Raw genomic sequence first — 17,927 nt, 5'->3', positions numbered from 1 at the left:
ATCCTACTGTTCATGGAGACGCCCTTCAAGGTGCTGTTGGCGTTCTGGCAACTTAATCAGACCTCTAGGCAGACACCAGACCCACCACAAGGACGATACATACCTAAATAATAGAAGCTTTAAAATATTTTACCGATGTGGTATCAAAGACACAGATCTAACAACTACCAGTGACTTTAGTACACAAACCAATCAAGTGAGACAGCAACGCCAGAATACTCTATAACCATTTATCTGCCCATTCATATAGAAAGCTATACACTAAAAAATAAAACGTAGATTTTACGGTAAAACGCCGGCAGCTGGGGTTTCCAAAATTTCACCGTAGAAACACACACACACACACACACACACACACACACACACACACACACACACACACACACACACACACACACACACACACACACACACACACACACAAAAGCAACAAAAAGATTTACTTTTATTTTTTTTTTACCCGTAATTGTTTTTCCGGCAACCTCGGCTGCCGGGCGTTTTACCGTAAAACCAAACAACAACAACAACAACAACAAAAATGATTTTACCCGTAAGTCATAATGGAGTCTAATTTCTTAACCGACATGCAGAACAGCAGGCGGAGAACAGAAATCAGTTAAATAAGTTTATTGTAAACACAAAATAATGATCACCAATCGGGTTCTGGGGAAAGTCTGCAACTTTGCATTAAAAGTGTCATTTACCGAATGACACTTCATGACAACAGTCATACATTCATAAAGACTCCTTCATGTTCATGACAGGTGTTGTCATGTTTATGACAGTGTCATGTCAGTCTTATGCACACCCTGTCAAATAAAGTGTTACCTATGAAATTAATAATCTTTATGTAAGACTCCATCAAACGATCAGTGATGGGCTGGGTGAATAGTTTCTCTAAATCACCCAGGTACCCAAAACATCTAACCAGTCGGATATTATTTCATTCTGTCCTGTGTAAACACTGTGTGATTGCAAAACTGTTTTGTTTCTATGGTTTACTTAAAAAGATTAATACATTTTAGTTTCCTTCAATGTCAAAGTCAAAATCAATCTATTAATTTCTATGTATCTAATCTTATTTATTATTGCAAAATAGTAGCATCTTGTGCCAAAACTTTCTCCAGCTGAACAGAAACAAAACTGAAGTCATTATCTTTGGACCTAAAGAGGAGCGAACTAGAATCAATGCACAGCTTCAGTTATTGCAACTAAAACCAGTGATCAGCCCGAAACCTGGGAGTAGTGATGGACTCTGACCTGAACCTTCAGAGCCACATTAAGACAGTCACAAAGTCGGCCTTCTATCACCTGAAGAACATCTCCAGGATTAGAGGACTAATGTCTCAGTGAGATCTAGAGAAACTCATCCATGCATTTACCTTTAGCTGCTTTGATTACTGCAACAGCGTCTTCACAGGTCTGACTAATAAATCAGTCCTCCAGCTGCAGCTGATCCAGAACACTGCTGCTGGAGTTCTCACTAAAACCAGGAAGATAGAGCACATAACACCAGTTTTAAAGTCCCTACACTGGCTCCCTGTAGCTCAGAGGATAGACTTTAAAATACTGTTAGATTATAAATCACTGAACGGTTTAGCACCACAATACATTAAAGATCTGTTGTTGCTGTACCAACCGTCTAGACCCCTCAGATCTTCTGGTTCTGCTCTGCATCCCCAGAACCAGAACCAAAAGAGGAGAAGCAGCTTTCCGCTTCTATGCACCACAAATTTGGAACAAACTTCCAGAAAACTATAAAACATCTGAAACACTTAAAACCCGCCTGTTTAGAGTTGCTTATGGCTAAATTAGGGTTAGAGTCCCAGTTAAACAACGTTTAAAGTCCTATGGGGTTTAGAGTCCCAGTTTACGGCGATTCATAAAAACCTAGAGGTTGGAGTCCTTGTCAAACAGCGTTTTGACTAAAGTCCCAGATCGGTTTTGAGTCCGAGATAAGGACAGGGGTGCGGGTGTCGTCCCCCCGGTTGAAAGGGGGTGCTGGTTTTAATGCTTTTATCTTTTTTAATTTTAATTTTTTTCCCCAAAATCTCTCTGTTTATTCAATGTCACATGCTGTTTTTTATTATGTAAAGCACTTTGAAATGCCTTGCTGCTGAAATGTGCTATACAAATAAAATTTGATTGAATTTGATTGATTGTTCAAAACGTCACTGAATGGTGGCAAAATTTTGATAAGAGTACAAATATTACTTTTGATGTATATTTCAGTGTTTTTTACACTACACTGTGTTGCCACCATGTTTCATTGTTTTTATTGAATTGATTAATTTCAAACAAGGGCAGTATTTACACGTGAACAATTTCCAATGGTAAAGGCTGACCTACTTACTTATGAAAAGCATTAGTTTAATTACCAGCTCTGTTAAAAAAAAAAAAAAAAAAAAAAAAAACTTACCTTAATTGAGTATCATCAGGAAGAGGTGAATCAGAAGAATAATGGGAAATAAAGACAGTCTTTGTAGACTTAAATCATTACATCACTCTTAATCTCAGTGTAAAAGAAATTGACAACATAGCTTGAGCGATTAATGGAAATTTTTCAGTTCCACACCTACAGTCTATTTGCAAGGCAACTTTATTTGTATACCACCATTCAGACACAAAACCTTACAAGATAAACATATAGCTCTATAGAAACAGTAAAAAAACAACAAACATTTAAGATTAACCGTAATACAAATATGGGATACAATACTGTAAATGCATAATTGTAAGAAACATATGGGGAAAAATATCATTTTTACTTTTAAGCAAATAAAAAGATAAAAATTACTCAAAGAAAACCAAAAGATTTTTAACCACGAAAGGCAAAAATTTCTGTCAATGTTTTCACTCCTGACTAGTGTAATCCTATAATGCACTTTAAAATATATAATTTTTCCAAACAGTGGGGCACTGCAGTAATTTAACAACTCGAATGTCATATGATCCAGATTCCCCATTGTTGGTCAGGACTGTGGCAGCAGCATTCTGGATGTGCTCCAGCTTTGCGACTCTTTGCCGACATTAAAATAATTCATAATGAAATTAAAGGACTCAACATTTTTTCTCCATCCATTTGACAGAAAATGCTAAACTTCTTATTTTTTTTTTTAAAGTTGCCTAATGTAGTAACAAGCTTTTAAAATAAACGTAATAACACAAATTTCTAGTATTCTCATTTTAATCTTTAAAGTCTAATGGAATGTTGATTTCTAACCACAAATTTTCAGGACCCCCCAAAAAATGACATATTGCTTTTCTTCATTAAGTTGGAGGAATTTCTGGCCTACACTGAATGAAAGGCACAGTGGCCAAGTGTCGACAGACATGAACAGTTGTGTCATCAACATTGGTATGGTAACACAATTTGTACTGACTTTCCTTTCTATTTTGATAGCTAGTGCTTTCAGTCTTAAGGAAATTCAACAGTTCCTAGGTGCCATTTTCAGCCATTTAGTTCACTTATGATTCAGGAAAGATCCATTTGGATGAGAAAGAAGCATGTTAGAATATACTGTAAAGTCTAAAACTGTAAGGACAAAGCATAGATCATGATGTACACATTCAGAATCCTACGACTACTTGTTCCCACTGATCCTCTGGATGAGAAATGATCAGTAATCAGAACTTGTTTGTCTCTTTTGCCACTGACAGAAAACCACCAGCACTGAAAGAAACCATAAAACTTCATCAATAACATGGAACACAAAAGCATCACAATCTATACCCCACATTCTGACCAAAATAAATATTAATTAATAATATTAATACACTGGGGAAAAAACTAAAGCATTTCAAAAATACTATTAAGCATATTTAGAAAACTTACCAGTAAGAATAGAACATTTGAGAAGGAAATGTAGAATCAGAAGGCCCAGATGCAATGAAGACAGAGTCTGAATGAACACAGTTGTGCCACCATATTTAATCTGGAATCATATTTAAATACATTTTCAGTTATTGGAGAATATTTATGATAATTATACTGAGGTAAATTTCTGATAGAAACTATGAAAAGATGAGAATGCATGGAACGTTTGTGTAGTTTACTCAAACAAAGTTGTTTGGTTCAACACAGTAAGAACATTCTGACAAGAAAAGAACAAAAAAAGGTTCTGAGTTACAGCTTAAAGATGTTTCATTATGTGATAAAAGTCAACATCTAGCATGTTTTGAATTCACTGATTAACTTTCTTGCTTCAACCTTTGCTGTAAGCAGTATTTTAAAATGTTAGTAAAAATTAGCAAAAAAAAATCTACAGGGATTAATTTCAAAATTTCCAACTTTACAAGTTGATGTATGAGCAAAGGTTGTATGGGAATGTAAAATGGCAGCTATTGGTTCCTTGGTGGTTATATTAGCAGAACTGTAATGAGGCCTTGGCTGTATGCACATAAACATCTAGCTGTTATAGATCTTTTAGGTATTTATCAAATCAGCTGGGATGTTTGGGAGTTGCTTGTATCCTCCCCATCTTTCAGTATTTGCTCCTCTGTTTAAGTTTCTGTAGCTGCCAGTCAGTCCAGCAAAGTAAGCAAAAGAAAATCATAATCCCCAAAAATTAACTGAACAAGCATAAACACAAAACCAGACCAACAAAGTGCAACTAAACTGTTAAATTACAACCAAATACTAAAAATAACTCACCTTTATAGCCCTAAAGTTTGTATTGTTAACTCCTTGGATGTCACAGATAAAGGAATCTGTTTTGTTATGGTTTTCTTTTACTTTGTCACAGGGATGTTGCTTTTCACCCTCAACGCCCCACACCAGCAACTCTGCTGCTGTCATCTCCAGTTTATCTGAACTTTTCTGAAATGAAACAGAAACAAACTGTAGCCTTTTAGAAACTCATGTCACTTGTTGGGTAATTTTTAAAAAATACTTACATGAATAACAACATGGACATCATTTCCCAGCCTCTCTGTAGTGAAGCTGGTAAACTCTGGATCAGGAAGGTATGTTAGTTTGACCAAACAGGCCACTGTTTGATTGGCTACTTTCAGAAAAACGGTGCTGCAGCAAATCTGACCGTTTTCTGCTGTAGGCGTATCATAGATGAGATTCTGCAAATTATTTTAAAAATGTTTGGTCAAAGAGATTTTATGTCAAAACATTTACAATAGTCAGATAACACGTACATTTGTATCTTTTCAGACACAAACAGTTCATCTTCGTATCCTTGAAGTAAATTTACCATCTCTGCTGCTGTACATCAAGGCTCAATGTTAAGACCCCTTACATTCATTATTTAACCGTTCCACATATACAGACATGTGAATATGCATTTCTTATTCCAGAAAGACAATAATAATTTTACTGTTATGCACAGGATACTCAATACTATAGCCCCAAAACCTTTTGACCCATTCACCTCTGACCATATGTAACAATCTCTCTCTGTAGTGAAGCCATGATTTTAATCATGGTTCACCTCCACTTTAGTAGTAGCAACATTCACCTCATCTGTCGTTTGTGAAAGCTGTTTATTCTCTCCTGTGTTTTATTTTAGCAATTGTTTTATATCTTACGCAATTTGGTCTTGGATTCAAAACGGTGCCTTTAAAAATATATTCACAACAAACAGATTGGATCCGTCTGCAGAACTACCTCACTGCTGCTGTTCCTGGGAAGCAACACTTGCTGCTGGGCGTGGCTCTGCATCAGCCCATCCACAAACTCCAGATGGGTCCCAATGAGTTTGACCTTCCTCTTCCCACTGCAGGGCATGAAGCAGCAGTCAGATTAGAGGACATTTGATATACAGAGAAGGTGTTCTTTACTCATCACTCTAACACTCCCACTGCCTTATTCCACATAAAATGCTAAGTGCCGCTGTATTCAGGTGCTCATAGGACATGCCATGTGCTTACAAACAGCCAACTGAATTAAAACAGATGTGCTTTAAACTGTTCAAAAGGTAAATTAAACATGAATGAAATATTAAGCATCACAAACCGTATTCTATTGCTGTGTTGAAAAAAAAAAATAAAAAAAAAATTGGACGAGAAGATTAAAGTTCCCTTCCAAACATGTAAGTACAAACTATTTCAGAGTGACATTCATTATTGGGAACATAAGCAGGCAGATATCAGATTAGTCACTAAACAGCTGATTCACTTACATTTATAGGAATCTCTCATGGGCAAGTTGTGACTTTAGAACAACAAATTACTGTACTAGAATTGACTAGCTTTATTAAAAAAAAAAACAGTAACTTTAATTTTTGAAAATTGGAATGATCCATTCTTTTTTAGTTGCTTAATGGTAAAAAATAACCTAGCAGGGAATATAACTGTAGCAAAAAACCTTCATGTGTCTTGAAAGTGCTTTCCAAATATCTCTTGATCTAAGGAAATGTAATAGTTGAAGTTTCTGCAGCTATAGGTACGAGTCTTGTAGTCAAAACTTTCTTTGAGGAAGTGACTCCTTCACACCTCCTACTTGTGACTGACGCAAGTCACAAGTAGGAGGTGTTGAAAAACTGAAGAAGTTAAACACGTCAATTAGCAAGATGTCGCCAAAAGACATCTTGGCGATGTCTTTTGGCGACATCTTATTAATAATAATTAATTATTAATTATTATTAATAATTAATAATAATTATTAATTATTAATATAATTAATAATTATATTAATTATAATTAATATAATTAATTATATTAATTATAATACTACGTACAATCTCTGACCACTAACAGTTACATTGTTCTAGTATCTGTTTGGACTCAATTTGCCTTCACAGCTGCCTTGAGTCTTTGCAGCATAAACTTAAGGTGTTGGAAACCTCAGAGACTCTGGTTCATCTCGACACGACAGCTTAACTCAGTTACTGTAGAAATGTCAATTACACATCCAAGATAATCAATCATTCCACATCCCAAAAGTGCTTTTATTGAAAAAAGTCCAAAGTCCAGGGAATCCACTGTAGTGCCATGAACTCATGGTCTTGTTTGTTAAACCAGTTGGAGATGATCTGAGCTTTGTGATGTGGTGCATTGTCCTGTGAGACGTACAAACAGATGTTGGATACCTTGTGGTCATAAATGGACTGACTCTGTAGCATTCTCTAGTAACAGTGACTACTCAAAGCACTTTCCACTAGAGTGCCCTTAATTGGACAATTAAGGGTTTCCATCTGTAGCTGATGGAAACTTTTGCAGGAATGTTCAAATACCTCCTCCAGCTGCTCCGAGGTACTATGTCAGTGCAGACTGGTAACGGCTGATAGGTGACTGTAGCGTTTCCGTGGCAACTACCATCAGGCAGAAGAACACACACTTTGACCACTCTCCTAGTTTCAGTGGTGGGGATGTGAAAGGTCAAACTGACACCAGTGTTGTTCCACACAGGAGATCTGTCCAGAAAAATCAGGAAAACACACAGAAAGCAAAATAGTAAGAGTTAAATCGAAACAAGAAGATGTAAGAAAACTGAAAGGTTGACGGAGAAACTTTCTATTTGTCCACATTTTTAAAGAAATTTAAAACAGCAGCTGTAGCCTTCAATTAGCTTATGTTTTATGCATCAGGAAATGGGTGCAGTTATTGTGGTGAATGTGAATAAACCGACTGGAGAGTTTCTGAAACAAAAACTAAAGCAAGTTGCATTTTTAGCTAACAACCACTTTGGCTGTTCAGTCATTTCTTTACATTTATGTAACAAATATCTTTCTGTCCATTTGTTAATTGTCAGTTTTTTTTCCTTTTTCATGTTAGACATTTGAATATTTAGTGAACTTGAGAAACAAAATCTGCTGACAGAAACCTTTGTAAATTTCATGTACATAAATGGTAAATAACCAAATTGACTATAAATGGTGGCGGCACAGATGATGATGTAGATTTAGGGTGTTTAAGAAAAAGAAGCTTGGAATACCAAGCATAGCAAATAATTTGGGGAAATTATTAGTTTTGATTGATCAAAATCAATAAAAATGATACCTGCTGTCAATATTTTCAGCAAAATGTTTTTATTTGTGCAAAGGAGGTTGGCAGCAAATCAAACGTTGTTGCCAATGAAGTGGGTCAGAGTGCATCTGTGGTTATAGGTGTTTGTGGGTGGGGTAGATGGATTCTGCAGGGTCACATGCATGCATGACTCTTTCTGATTGAAGTCCTTCAAAATGTTCATCCTTGCTGAGTGTCAAGACTTCCTGTCGACTCTTCCTCTGTTTAGTGTTAGGTTTTCATTCTTGACACTTAAGCTTCTGTCTCGCAGCTTTCAGGCCACTTGGTTCTCAAGTTTCTGTTGTCCTTGAGAAGCAGATGTGCCTGAGAATGATATTTGGTTTAAAACTCTTTGGGCTCTTGAGCTTGTAAAAAGTGTATCTTGTGTATGCCTGTTTGCATATAATATAATAAATGTTCATCTCGCAAATTATTTCCTCCATCAGTTTACGTAAGACTCATTCCGCCTGGCCTTAGTTTTCTGAGTGACTCACTCCTGAGGACTACAGTCCATGTGCGTCGAGATTCTCACTCCGATCACGTTGCTCAGGTTCTGACCTGACAACAAAGCGTGGTTTTTCCCATACAGAGACACAACGCTCGGTGTAATGGAGACGACATCTGGTATCTGACAGGGAAACAAAAGATATTTAGCATTCATCCATTATGCTTATTTGATGACGTACTGAATTAGTTTAATACAGATTTCTCAAAAACCCATTCTACAGCTTTTAGATGAGTCAAATGATTCGACTGTTAGCAGGGCTCTATAGAACATGACTGCATGCTGAGGAGCTCATTCAGCCATTTTGCTTCAGGTGTGTGTGACCAGGAATGCATCTAAAACTTACAGCTATTCAGAAGGAAAGAGTTTGAGAGACCTGGTTTAGGATGAGTGTTAAGAATAATGTGCATTAATATAGATTCAGACTCACAGAAATGTTCATCTCAGCTTCCATCTCCAGGCAAACGTCCTTCTGAGTCTGCACAGAAGATGTTGAAATAAATAAACAATATTGTTCTGGTCAGGTTACTACTGACTTATAAGACTTACTATGATGGTCATGACAGTAAACATTAGCAAGTCTATATTTAACAAATGCAGGTTGATTATTACATTGTGAGTAAGTTCACTGGCCCAGGAACAGCTGTTCTCCATCCACTGGCACCCAGATCTGATACACTGTCGGCACCTGAAGAGAAAAACAAATCAGACTGGCTTTGAGCTCAGCTTTTGGAAAACATCAATACCACAAACGTGTGGAAACAGATGTTAAATGCAAGAGCAGAGGCATTCTCCCTGAAGAAGCACTGGATGAGCTACAGGTGCATCATTCAATACATGGACAGCCCACTGATATCCTAACAGCCTCCAACCAAACAGAAACAGAATTTAAAGTCGGCAATAAACCCAACATCCACGCTGAAGGACAGTGGAAAACTTTAATGCTAATGCAAGGGGAAGAGAAGCAAAGATTTCATTTGAGATGAGACTTGCACCAACAGCCTTCTTGTCATTATTAAAAAACAACAACAAAAACAACCTCCACCCACAAGTTTAGTTTTTTGAGTGTATAAATGAACTTACAGATGGGAACTTGGTTGTCCATGAACACTTGAACAGTTGATTAGTTTTCTTTGCTCTGTCAGCTCAGATTTCCCAACGTTGATGTTTATGGTGACATCCAGGACTGTGAATTAAGAGTTTTATAAAACTTCCTTTAAGAAAGCAATAATTCATGTTTTTTTTTTAGCTAAGAATATGTAAACTTGGACAATATAATTGGAATAATGTGTTGAAAATAGCAGCAATTTTGAATCTGTTTTCTTGAGACAAAGGAAGCTTTAAAGTCGCAGAGAACATTAATAGATATGATCATTTTAACTGATTTCACTGAGACAAGAAAAAACATAAATCTGAAGCTTTCAAATTGATAAAATGTGTTTCCACACAACTGAAAAACAGAGGATGACTTTTTAATATCAAACCTGTTCAACTTTTCTGCCATATTACATTTAAAAGACAGAAGCAGTAAATGTTATTTTACAGATTATCACATTGTTTCTGTCAGTTCTAGAAAGAACTGACCTTTACATATTCTAAACGATCAGGTTATTACATTACTTTGATCATTTAACAAAAGCTGATTACCATCAGTCAGAAGAGTGTCGATAAGGATGCATGTGCACTGAGGGAACTGTGCTGAAAACTCCTGCTGCCTACAAATCTGACTAGAATTTGAAGAGAATTCACAGGTGAAGTTAGACTGAACCTCCTGCTGCACAGTCAGGTGTGTTTGGATGATTACTTTGACCTGAGAAAAACAGGAATACAGAAGAATAACATAATCTAAAAGAACAAATCAAATGCAACTAAATTCAGTCAGTGTTTGAAACAAACCATTCCACTGGAATCCTTCACAACTAGGTGGGAAATCATTTCCTGTTGAGGTTCATCAGGGATGGAAAACCACTCTGAGTCTGTGCAGTGGTCCTCAAATGTACAGCTGAAAAAGTTCAAATGAGGTTTAAGAAAGTTCAGGAATGTCTGAAGGATTCAGCGGTAAGAAGTTCCTGACCTGTCTTCAGAGACGCACCACACACAGAGGGGATCCTGTGCAGACAGACAAGCCCTCACATCTCTGTGAGTGCTACACCTCGACACTGCAACCCGCTCAATCTGGAACAAAAACACACTCAACATCTGAAAATGTATGGGTACGCTTCACGAAAAATAAATAAGATAAAATAAATAAAACACTAACCTTATTTTTAAGCTGCAAATACACATGGTTCCGATCCACTTGATCCAGATGGATTTTGGGAAACACTTTGCGTTTTTCACTCTCTCTGTAGAGAATCTCTGGACAGGTGGGCTTAAAGTTCCTGTCTACAGCAAGCTGATGACAATATAGACCATAGTTACAGTATTTATGGGAAAATTAGGAACTGAACATGTCAAAGTTATATTTCAGCAAAAATAGTTTCCCCGAACACAACTGGTGACCAATAAGTTACCAACGATGTCCCACATGGATCGATACTTGGTGTCACCTTTTTCTCCGTTTATATTAATGTAGTAAATTCAACCTGGACAGACTCACATGGTGCACATAATACTGTGTGCATTTCTCATGTAAAAGTTGCAAAAATTATTTGCACACTTATTTTATGAGGCGGCATGTTTTTTTTAAAACCTGTAAAACAATACTTTCATTAGCTATCATTAAACATTGTGATAAACTGGTGGTACTCAATAGTCGTCAGTGGTTTACAAAGCTATATAAAGGCAAGATGTTCTAGCACATTGATGCTTGCTTTGAACAGCAGCTACAGAAAAAGGAGAAGTGTTCAGAAACTAAAGCAGACACTAACGGCTACTGGCGGCTTCTTTCCCTCTAAACTGATCTAGAAATGACATCAAACTCAGACTTTAAGACTTAAATGGAAAACTGTCACTGAGTCATGAAACTTGTACATTTCAAACTATTATTAGCAATACTAGCTAGCAACAGTTATTTCAAATATGCTGCTGCATTATCAAAGCATCAGTATTTACTGAGATGGTTCATGTTGTGCAGCACCAGTCTCTGGAAATATGGTTAAAATTCTAAAAATCTTGAGTTTCTGTGCTTTGCTATGTTTTGTGTTTCCTTACCTGAACTATATAAAAATGTGAGCTGCAAATATTTGAAACATAGCGCAATTAGATATTACAATTCTAATATCAAAAATTATAATGAAACTTTGGTTTCAGAAAGCAGGGTTAACAAGCTGCTCTGAATAAACCGACCCAGCTCTGTGATACTCAGGCTTTCTGGTTTCAGAACAGGAAATATTAACTAGGTAACTCGATTCTGAGTCAAGTTACCCCTGAGTTAAGCCGTGGGCACATGGATAGAAGAAACTCATCAACAGAGCGCAGATAAGGTGATTCACCATGGCAACAGAAGAAAATAAGAAGCTTGAAAGCGTGCTTTTCTCACCAATGGAATTAGAATTTTAATGACAGAAAAGGAGAATATCAAAACATATTTCATAAAAACAAGCAGTACTGTTTCTTTAAAACAGCTAGAGTTAGCATGACAAAGACAAAATCAATGCATAAGTGTGATTTAGCAGAGTGAGTATTGTTGACACTATACTTATTTAATATTCAAAAAGAGAGGATAATTTTATTTGTCTGAAGATGAATGTCTATTGTACTACGGAAACCAAAACATGAGTAGATTATGTTTGAATTGTCAAAATGTTACAGCAACTACATTATTGCTTTATTAGTCTTGTGGCTCTGTAACTTTAGGGAACCCCATTAAACGGTGCTGCCTGTGGTTTTCAGACAGCAAGCTGCTTATAAACTTAAGTCACAATGATCCAAGTCTAACAGTGCGAGAGCTCTCATCAAAAAAACTCAGTTATAATATAAAATTTGTCTAAGCTACGTGTGTAGCGACACATTGTCATTCTGCTAAGAAGGACCTGATTATTTTTATGCCTTATAGGCACCTCTACTGTACAATAACAGTAACATTTTACAGTAACTTTGTTTTTAACAGTTTTACAGTATCATTCCAGTCAGGATCCTGTTGGGATTAACATGAAGTGCAGCACTCTCTCCAACATCTACAGGCTGCTCCACTAAAGGACACGCCATTTCTGACACTTTCCTGTTCCAGCTCTCACAAAACGATAGAACAAACTCAGGGTTTGTTCAAACAGTCCTGTTAATGAGCAGCATAGGTTCACAGGGTAAGTTGATCCAACGGTTATCTGGCTTTCTGAAACTGAAAACCCAGGATATGCATAGTTGGGCCAGAACTTACGCAGGATTTTCATTTATTCTGCTTTCTGAAACGGGGCTCAGATGTCTTATAAATAATAATAATTTCTTTTTCAGAAACTAAAGAAATAATTTCTTCACACCACTCCCCCCTCCCCTGCTACCACAGCTGAAAACAAAAACATCTTTTAATAAAAATGTTTTTATACTTATCATGGTATTTTTTTTAGATGTAATGTATTGCATTCTTCTTTATTAGAAGAATGGAGGAGTATGGGTGGTTGACATCCTGTCATGTCAACCATGTCAAGCATCTTGCATTTAAGACTCTCACCTTTCATCACAATGTGTCCAAACTCCAAAGCCTTTTTAGTCAGGCTGCTGTGTGTAGAGTTAGACTTTCTTTTTCAGTAGATGGGAAAAGGAGAATTCCAACATACTCATTTTAAAGGCAGAAACTCATTTACACTGAAACAAATCCTCCCGTCTCCAACAGTACTGCAGTATTCAGTAATTTTCTACACACCTTCATAAGCAAACCGTCTGCTGTTCCAATGAAGAACACCATCCAGGCCTTCTGCTTCATCGCCAACACAGAGGTCATGTCATTGTGTTTCAGAAGAACGACCTTTGGTTTTAGATTATTTGGTCCTAACTGAGAAACAGAAACAGTGATTAGCTCTAAAATCTGCCTACAGAGAAGAGTTGCAAACATTTGGTCTAAAAAAATGCTACAGATTTATTGAAGGGAGAATAGCCGATGATCCTGTAGAGCAGGGGTGTCAAACTCAATTTCACCGAGGGCCACTTCAGCATCTTGGCCCCCCTCAACGGGCCACATTGACGGTACAGATCAGGAGTGCATCCCTGCTAAAACACCCCAGACAAAAGGTTGACTTCCCTCTTTCAGTTCTGTAGAGGCTTATCAATGGTCCAGGTGTGTTAGAGAAGGAACCATCTAAAGTTGCAGATGGTAGCTCTGGAAAACTAGACTTGGGCACCCCTAGCATAAATGTATAAAAATACAATGTTAAAAATAAATTAAACACCTCATATTGTTAAATAACTGATTTTATGTATTGGAGTTTTAAATATTACATTTGACTTTCCATGGATGTAAAATTACTGCTCAGTTTAAAAAGTACAATATTTAAATCAGTGTTTAAAGGTAAGCAAACAAATAATAAAAACAAGTCACATGGGCAGACATTATAGACTTTACGCAAAGATTTAGTATCAGAGGCAACTGAAATCAAATAATTTAAAAAATCCATTCTGAATATCATCTCATGGTCTCTGAACTAAATGCGTCTTTCTGACCGGGAGCTGATGGCGTGTTGAAGAGTTGTGGACCGGACGCTTTGGAGCGTCTGGTTAGGAAGCCATTACATACAAACCTTTGGTTGAAATGGCTCGTAAGTTCAAGTCTCCATTACAGAGAAAACTAAAGGGAATGCAACGTTGTGTTAATCCATTTGAGGAGCCGGCAGTTTATCTTGAGGAAATAAATGACGATGCAAAAGTTAATTAGACTGTAACATGCGCAGTCCGCTGCTCAACCACTGCGGATGCGGCTCCGCCGCTGCGAAGACTGAGAAACCGCTGGGAGTAACTCAAACAGCGGATTTAACAAATGGAGCCTTCTGGGTTCACGTTACCCAGGAGAGCGGCGCTCTGGAGGAGCTGCAGACGTAACATCTGCGAAACCAGCAAAAAAAAAAAAAAAAAAAAAAAAAAAAATCCTGGTAGAAGCGCACACCGGACCGCGCAGGGTAAAACACTCTCAGAGTTCAGGTGAACTGTTTGGATCAGACAGATCCAACTGACTGATGAATTAGCGCAGATTTTTCTGCAGATGGGAACCAGGAGGAAGTTGTTCAGACCCCAGCGGGTGATTTGATGCTAATCTAAGTGAAGTCGCTTAATTTAATTTATTAAGCGTTATTGGGGCCTCAGTCAGTTGATTTTGTCACTATGGATAAAAAAATGTAGATACATTTATCTGCTTAATTTGTGATGGGATCTGGATTCATGGTGAATATTAACTAAACCGCATAAAATGCGACTAAATAGCCGATGTTAATATGATTGTAATTTCACGGATAAAAATAGTACATGACCGATTTTTTTTTTATGTTGTCGGTCAAGATAACGGATAACAAAAAAAGTCTAGCGCGACCTGCCGCCCTGACACCAACTCACACATCTTCATTCACAGTCTTACTTGTAGATCGATTTTTCTTTTCTTGGACGCTTTGATGTTAGCTTGTCGACGTCTCAGTTTTATTCGCTGGGAAAATCAATAAGCAGCTTGAGGTGACTCTGCTGCTCTCTAGTGGCGAGAAGCCGTATTGTTGGCTGGTAACAATCGAAATGCATTGTGGGAGATGTAGTTTGTAGTCAATTCGTGCTCAAAACCTATTTTAAGTCAATCATCGGCCTATAAAATGCTGGGGCGGGCCACATAAAATGACATGGCGGGCCACATGTGGCCCGAGGGTCTTGAGTTTGACACATGTGCTGTAGAGCATCAAGGATCATACAGTCATGTGTTAGATGATGTAGAGTTTTTAAAGGTTAGGGTCGAGGCCACAGGAGGATTTGAATGAACATACTTTTTGTAAAGACAACAGAAAACATTGTAGCACACCACAAAACAGTTCAGTTATGAAAATATTTGTTGCCATAGTGAATACTATCCATAGAAAGCTCAAATGCAGTTAGAAAAAAATAACTTATTTCTGTTATTGTGCAGAATCAATGTGAAGGAATAAGAAAAGCTAAAAAGCAAAAAAGCCACCAGGAGCTTTTCTAGTGAACAAAGAGAAAAATGTCCTGACTTCATTGATGTCTATTTCATGGAGTAATGTAGTAAATGAACTGCTTTCATCTCATCCTTTTTAGACAACATGATCAACACTGAAACAAAAATGATTATAATATGATTTTATAGCAGATAAAAGCTTTACCATGTGTCTCTGGCAATGAAATGTCACAAAGGACTTAGCATCAACTATCATCAAGCTCAATTAGTGTTTATTATTATACACTAATAATAAATTTGAAGTTTCATTGCAAGTTACTGACAAAGGAAATGTGTCTTTGCTAATCTGGTAAAAAAAAATCTGGTAAAAAAATATTAGAATATATATCTGAAAAAAAAATAAATTTTGTGACTAATAAATGTCAACCTTTGATACATCAGATCCACAGCAGGAACCCCTCATGGCTCCAAGCTAATCAAATGGAAATTTTAGTGCAGAAAACTTATAGATTGGACATCTAACATGGTAACATGTTTTACCAATTCAGTAATTTGTCACAAAGGGAAATTTAATAGAACGTCCAAGATAACATGTTCAACTGAACATAAAATGACTAAATTTCTTTCCTTTATATTTATATTCACAATAACTTACCAAGGGATCTGTACTTTTTGGTGTGTTAAAAAAGTCTGGATCTTTATTCATCTCCCTGCTGAGATCAGGACTGATGTCAAACAGCAGCAGCTCAGTGTTTTCTCCTCCTTCATCCACACTGAACACTCCACTCCACAGGACCTGCTGTCCACCTGGGACGACCGAGGAGGCCAGCAGTCTGCTGCCTTCACCTCCAGAGGAACTGAGAGTCGCTCCACGAAGAGACTTCAGAGTGTCACTTTTACTGGTTTCAGCCTGAAGCCAGATGAGACGGACTTTGTTGGTTTCACCTCCTGATGCCACGTTGGAGAACAGATACACTGTTGAGTTGATCTGGAATCCATCCACAAAATCTACATCAGCTTCAATTTGGATCCCAGGTTTATCACCTGACTGACCAGACCAGGAAAATATTTCCCCATGCTGTCTGTGATCTGTGTTGTGAAGGTTGATTGTCTTTAAATCAGCGCTACACTTGTCCTTCTCTGTCTTGTCTCTATGGTTCTTTATCGCTGTCAGAATGTAAGTCTCAGTCTGACCTGACTCCTTCTTCACATCCACCAGAAAGCTGACAGACCCACTGCTGCTCCTTAGAGGTCCCACCTGGATGGATTCACTGTAAACCAGCTTATTGATGTTCTTCAGGTCCAGAATCTCACAATAACCACAGTAATTGTTGGTCACACCGCAGCTGACCACTGTATCATTCCTAGCAAATGGAATTAAAATATTGACACTGAACTTTGCATTTAACAAATCCGTTTCTGAGATTGATGAAACTCCGTAACACCCATCCCATTGTCGTCCTTCAGGATCCCTCTCTGGGTCAGGCTGTGCAGCAGAGTCAGGTCATGGCTCAGTTGGTAAAGCTTCTCCTCTGTAGCGATGTAAACAGAGTTGGTGGCCACTGCCACCTGCTGAATGTTTCCCTCAAAACTGAAACTTCCATCTTCCTTGTGACTCCACGCAGTTTTGACCCAGACAGCACAAAGCAGACCGAGCAGCAGGATCATGTCGCACCAAAGGATGCAGCAATGACTGAGACACTGAGGGACACTGATCTGTGGGTCTCTGCAGAGATGAGAACTAAAGCTAAAGGTGCTAACTGTGGGAGGAACTGAGCCCACACAGCAGAACCACAAATAAAAATACATGGTTTGTCTCACGTAGTTTGTAGAGATTGGAGCACAAATATAGATTTATATCACAATGTTGTTTTGTTTGTTAAACATGGCAACTTGATGTGCATTTCTTTTAGCCCAAAGCATACTTTCAGAAATGGAGAATATAAGCAATCCTTGATATGTTGCATTTATATTTGCATTAATTTTGTCTTTGCCTTGATTTAGGTTAACAACTGTGACAATGTGTGATGTATGGCAGATATTAAATTACTTTTGATTAAATGCTAATTATATCAGCAAACATAGAGCATCGCTTTCCATCTTTGGCAACAGTGCCATCTAGTGTTAAATCTCGGAAGCCCACTTTAAAATAAATAAATAAATAAAAAAAAACGTTAAAACATGTATGTACTTATCCCAACTGGGTTTGGTTCTGAATTGTTTTCTTGTAACACCATATCTATACACAAATAATGTCTAATGAAATAAAGAAAACTGCTTTAATTTTATCCTGAGAAAAACAGTAGGGTATGCTTTTGTTTTTAAAATATATTTTATGTAACCTACCTGGTAAGGTAGGCTAAGTTTTTAAGTTTGCTGTCTAACCAAACTTAAAAAGAAGGGAAAAAAGAGAGGAAAAAAAACCCC

General features: G+C 37.4%; 1 protein-coding gene across 1 annotated transcript; it reads right to left on the bottom strand.

Annotated features, from left to right (window-relative positions):
- Positions 1-2,581: 2,581 nt before the first annotated feature.
- On the bottom strand, positions 2,582-17,717 carry LOC106909398 (plexin-C1-like). The gene is made up of 16 exons (XM_014975754.2): positions 16,156-17,717; positions 13,263-13,391; positions 10,722-10,856; positions 10,536-10,636; positions 10,358-10,463; positions 10,109-10,271; positions 9,545-9,647; positions 9,074-9,149; positions 8,892-8,939; positions 8,451-8,584; positions 7,185-7,364; positions 5,618-5,726; positions 4,897-5,073; positions 4,655-4,819; positions 3,836-3,935; positions 2,582-3,673 (listed from the first exon to the last, which is right to left on the bottom strand). Exons 1-16 carry the CDS (start codon positions 16,204-16,206, stop codon positions 3,621-3,623), a joined length of 1,830 nt encoding a protein of 609 aa, XP_014831240.2. The 5' UTR covers positions 16,207-17,717; the 3' UTR covers positions 2,582-3,620.
- Positions 17,718-17,927: the final 210 nt, after the last annotated feature.

The sequence above is a fragment of the Poecilia mexicana genome, unplaced genomic scaffold (assembly GCF_051168715.1).
Source record: "Poecilia mexicana isolate PSO_F unplaced genomic scaffold, ASM5116871v1 scaffold_23, whole genome shotgun sequence".
Taxonomy (NCBI): domain Eukaryota; kingdom Metazoa; phylum Chordata; class Actinopteri; order Cyprinodontiformes; family Poeciliidae; genus Poecilia; species Poecilia mexicana.
The sequence above is the reverse complement of the archived record's forward strand: the minus strand, read 5'-3'. Positions and strand labels throughout refer to the sequence as shown.

Bases quoted from the DNA above. Each gene is read 5' to 3' on its own strand.
- LOC106909398 (XM_014975754.2), bottom strand. From the start codon at position 16,206: ATGAATAAAGATCCAGACTTTTTTAACACACCAAAAAGTACAGATCCC. The intron at 10,637-10,721 runs GTTAGTGTTTTA...TTTTTGTTCCAG, and splicing joins ATTTGCAGCTTAAAAATAAG to ATTGAGCGGGTTGCAGTGTC. The intron at 7,365-8,450 runs GTGAGTCACTCA...TTTTCTGGACAG, and splicing joins ATGGACTGTAGTCCTCAGGA to ATCTCCTGTGTGGAACAACA.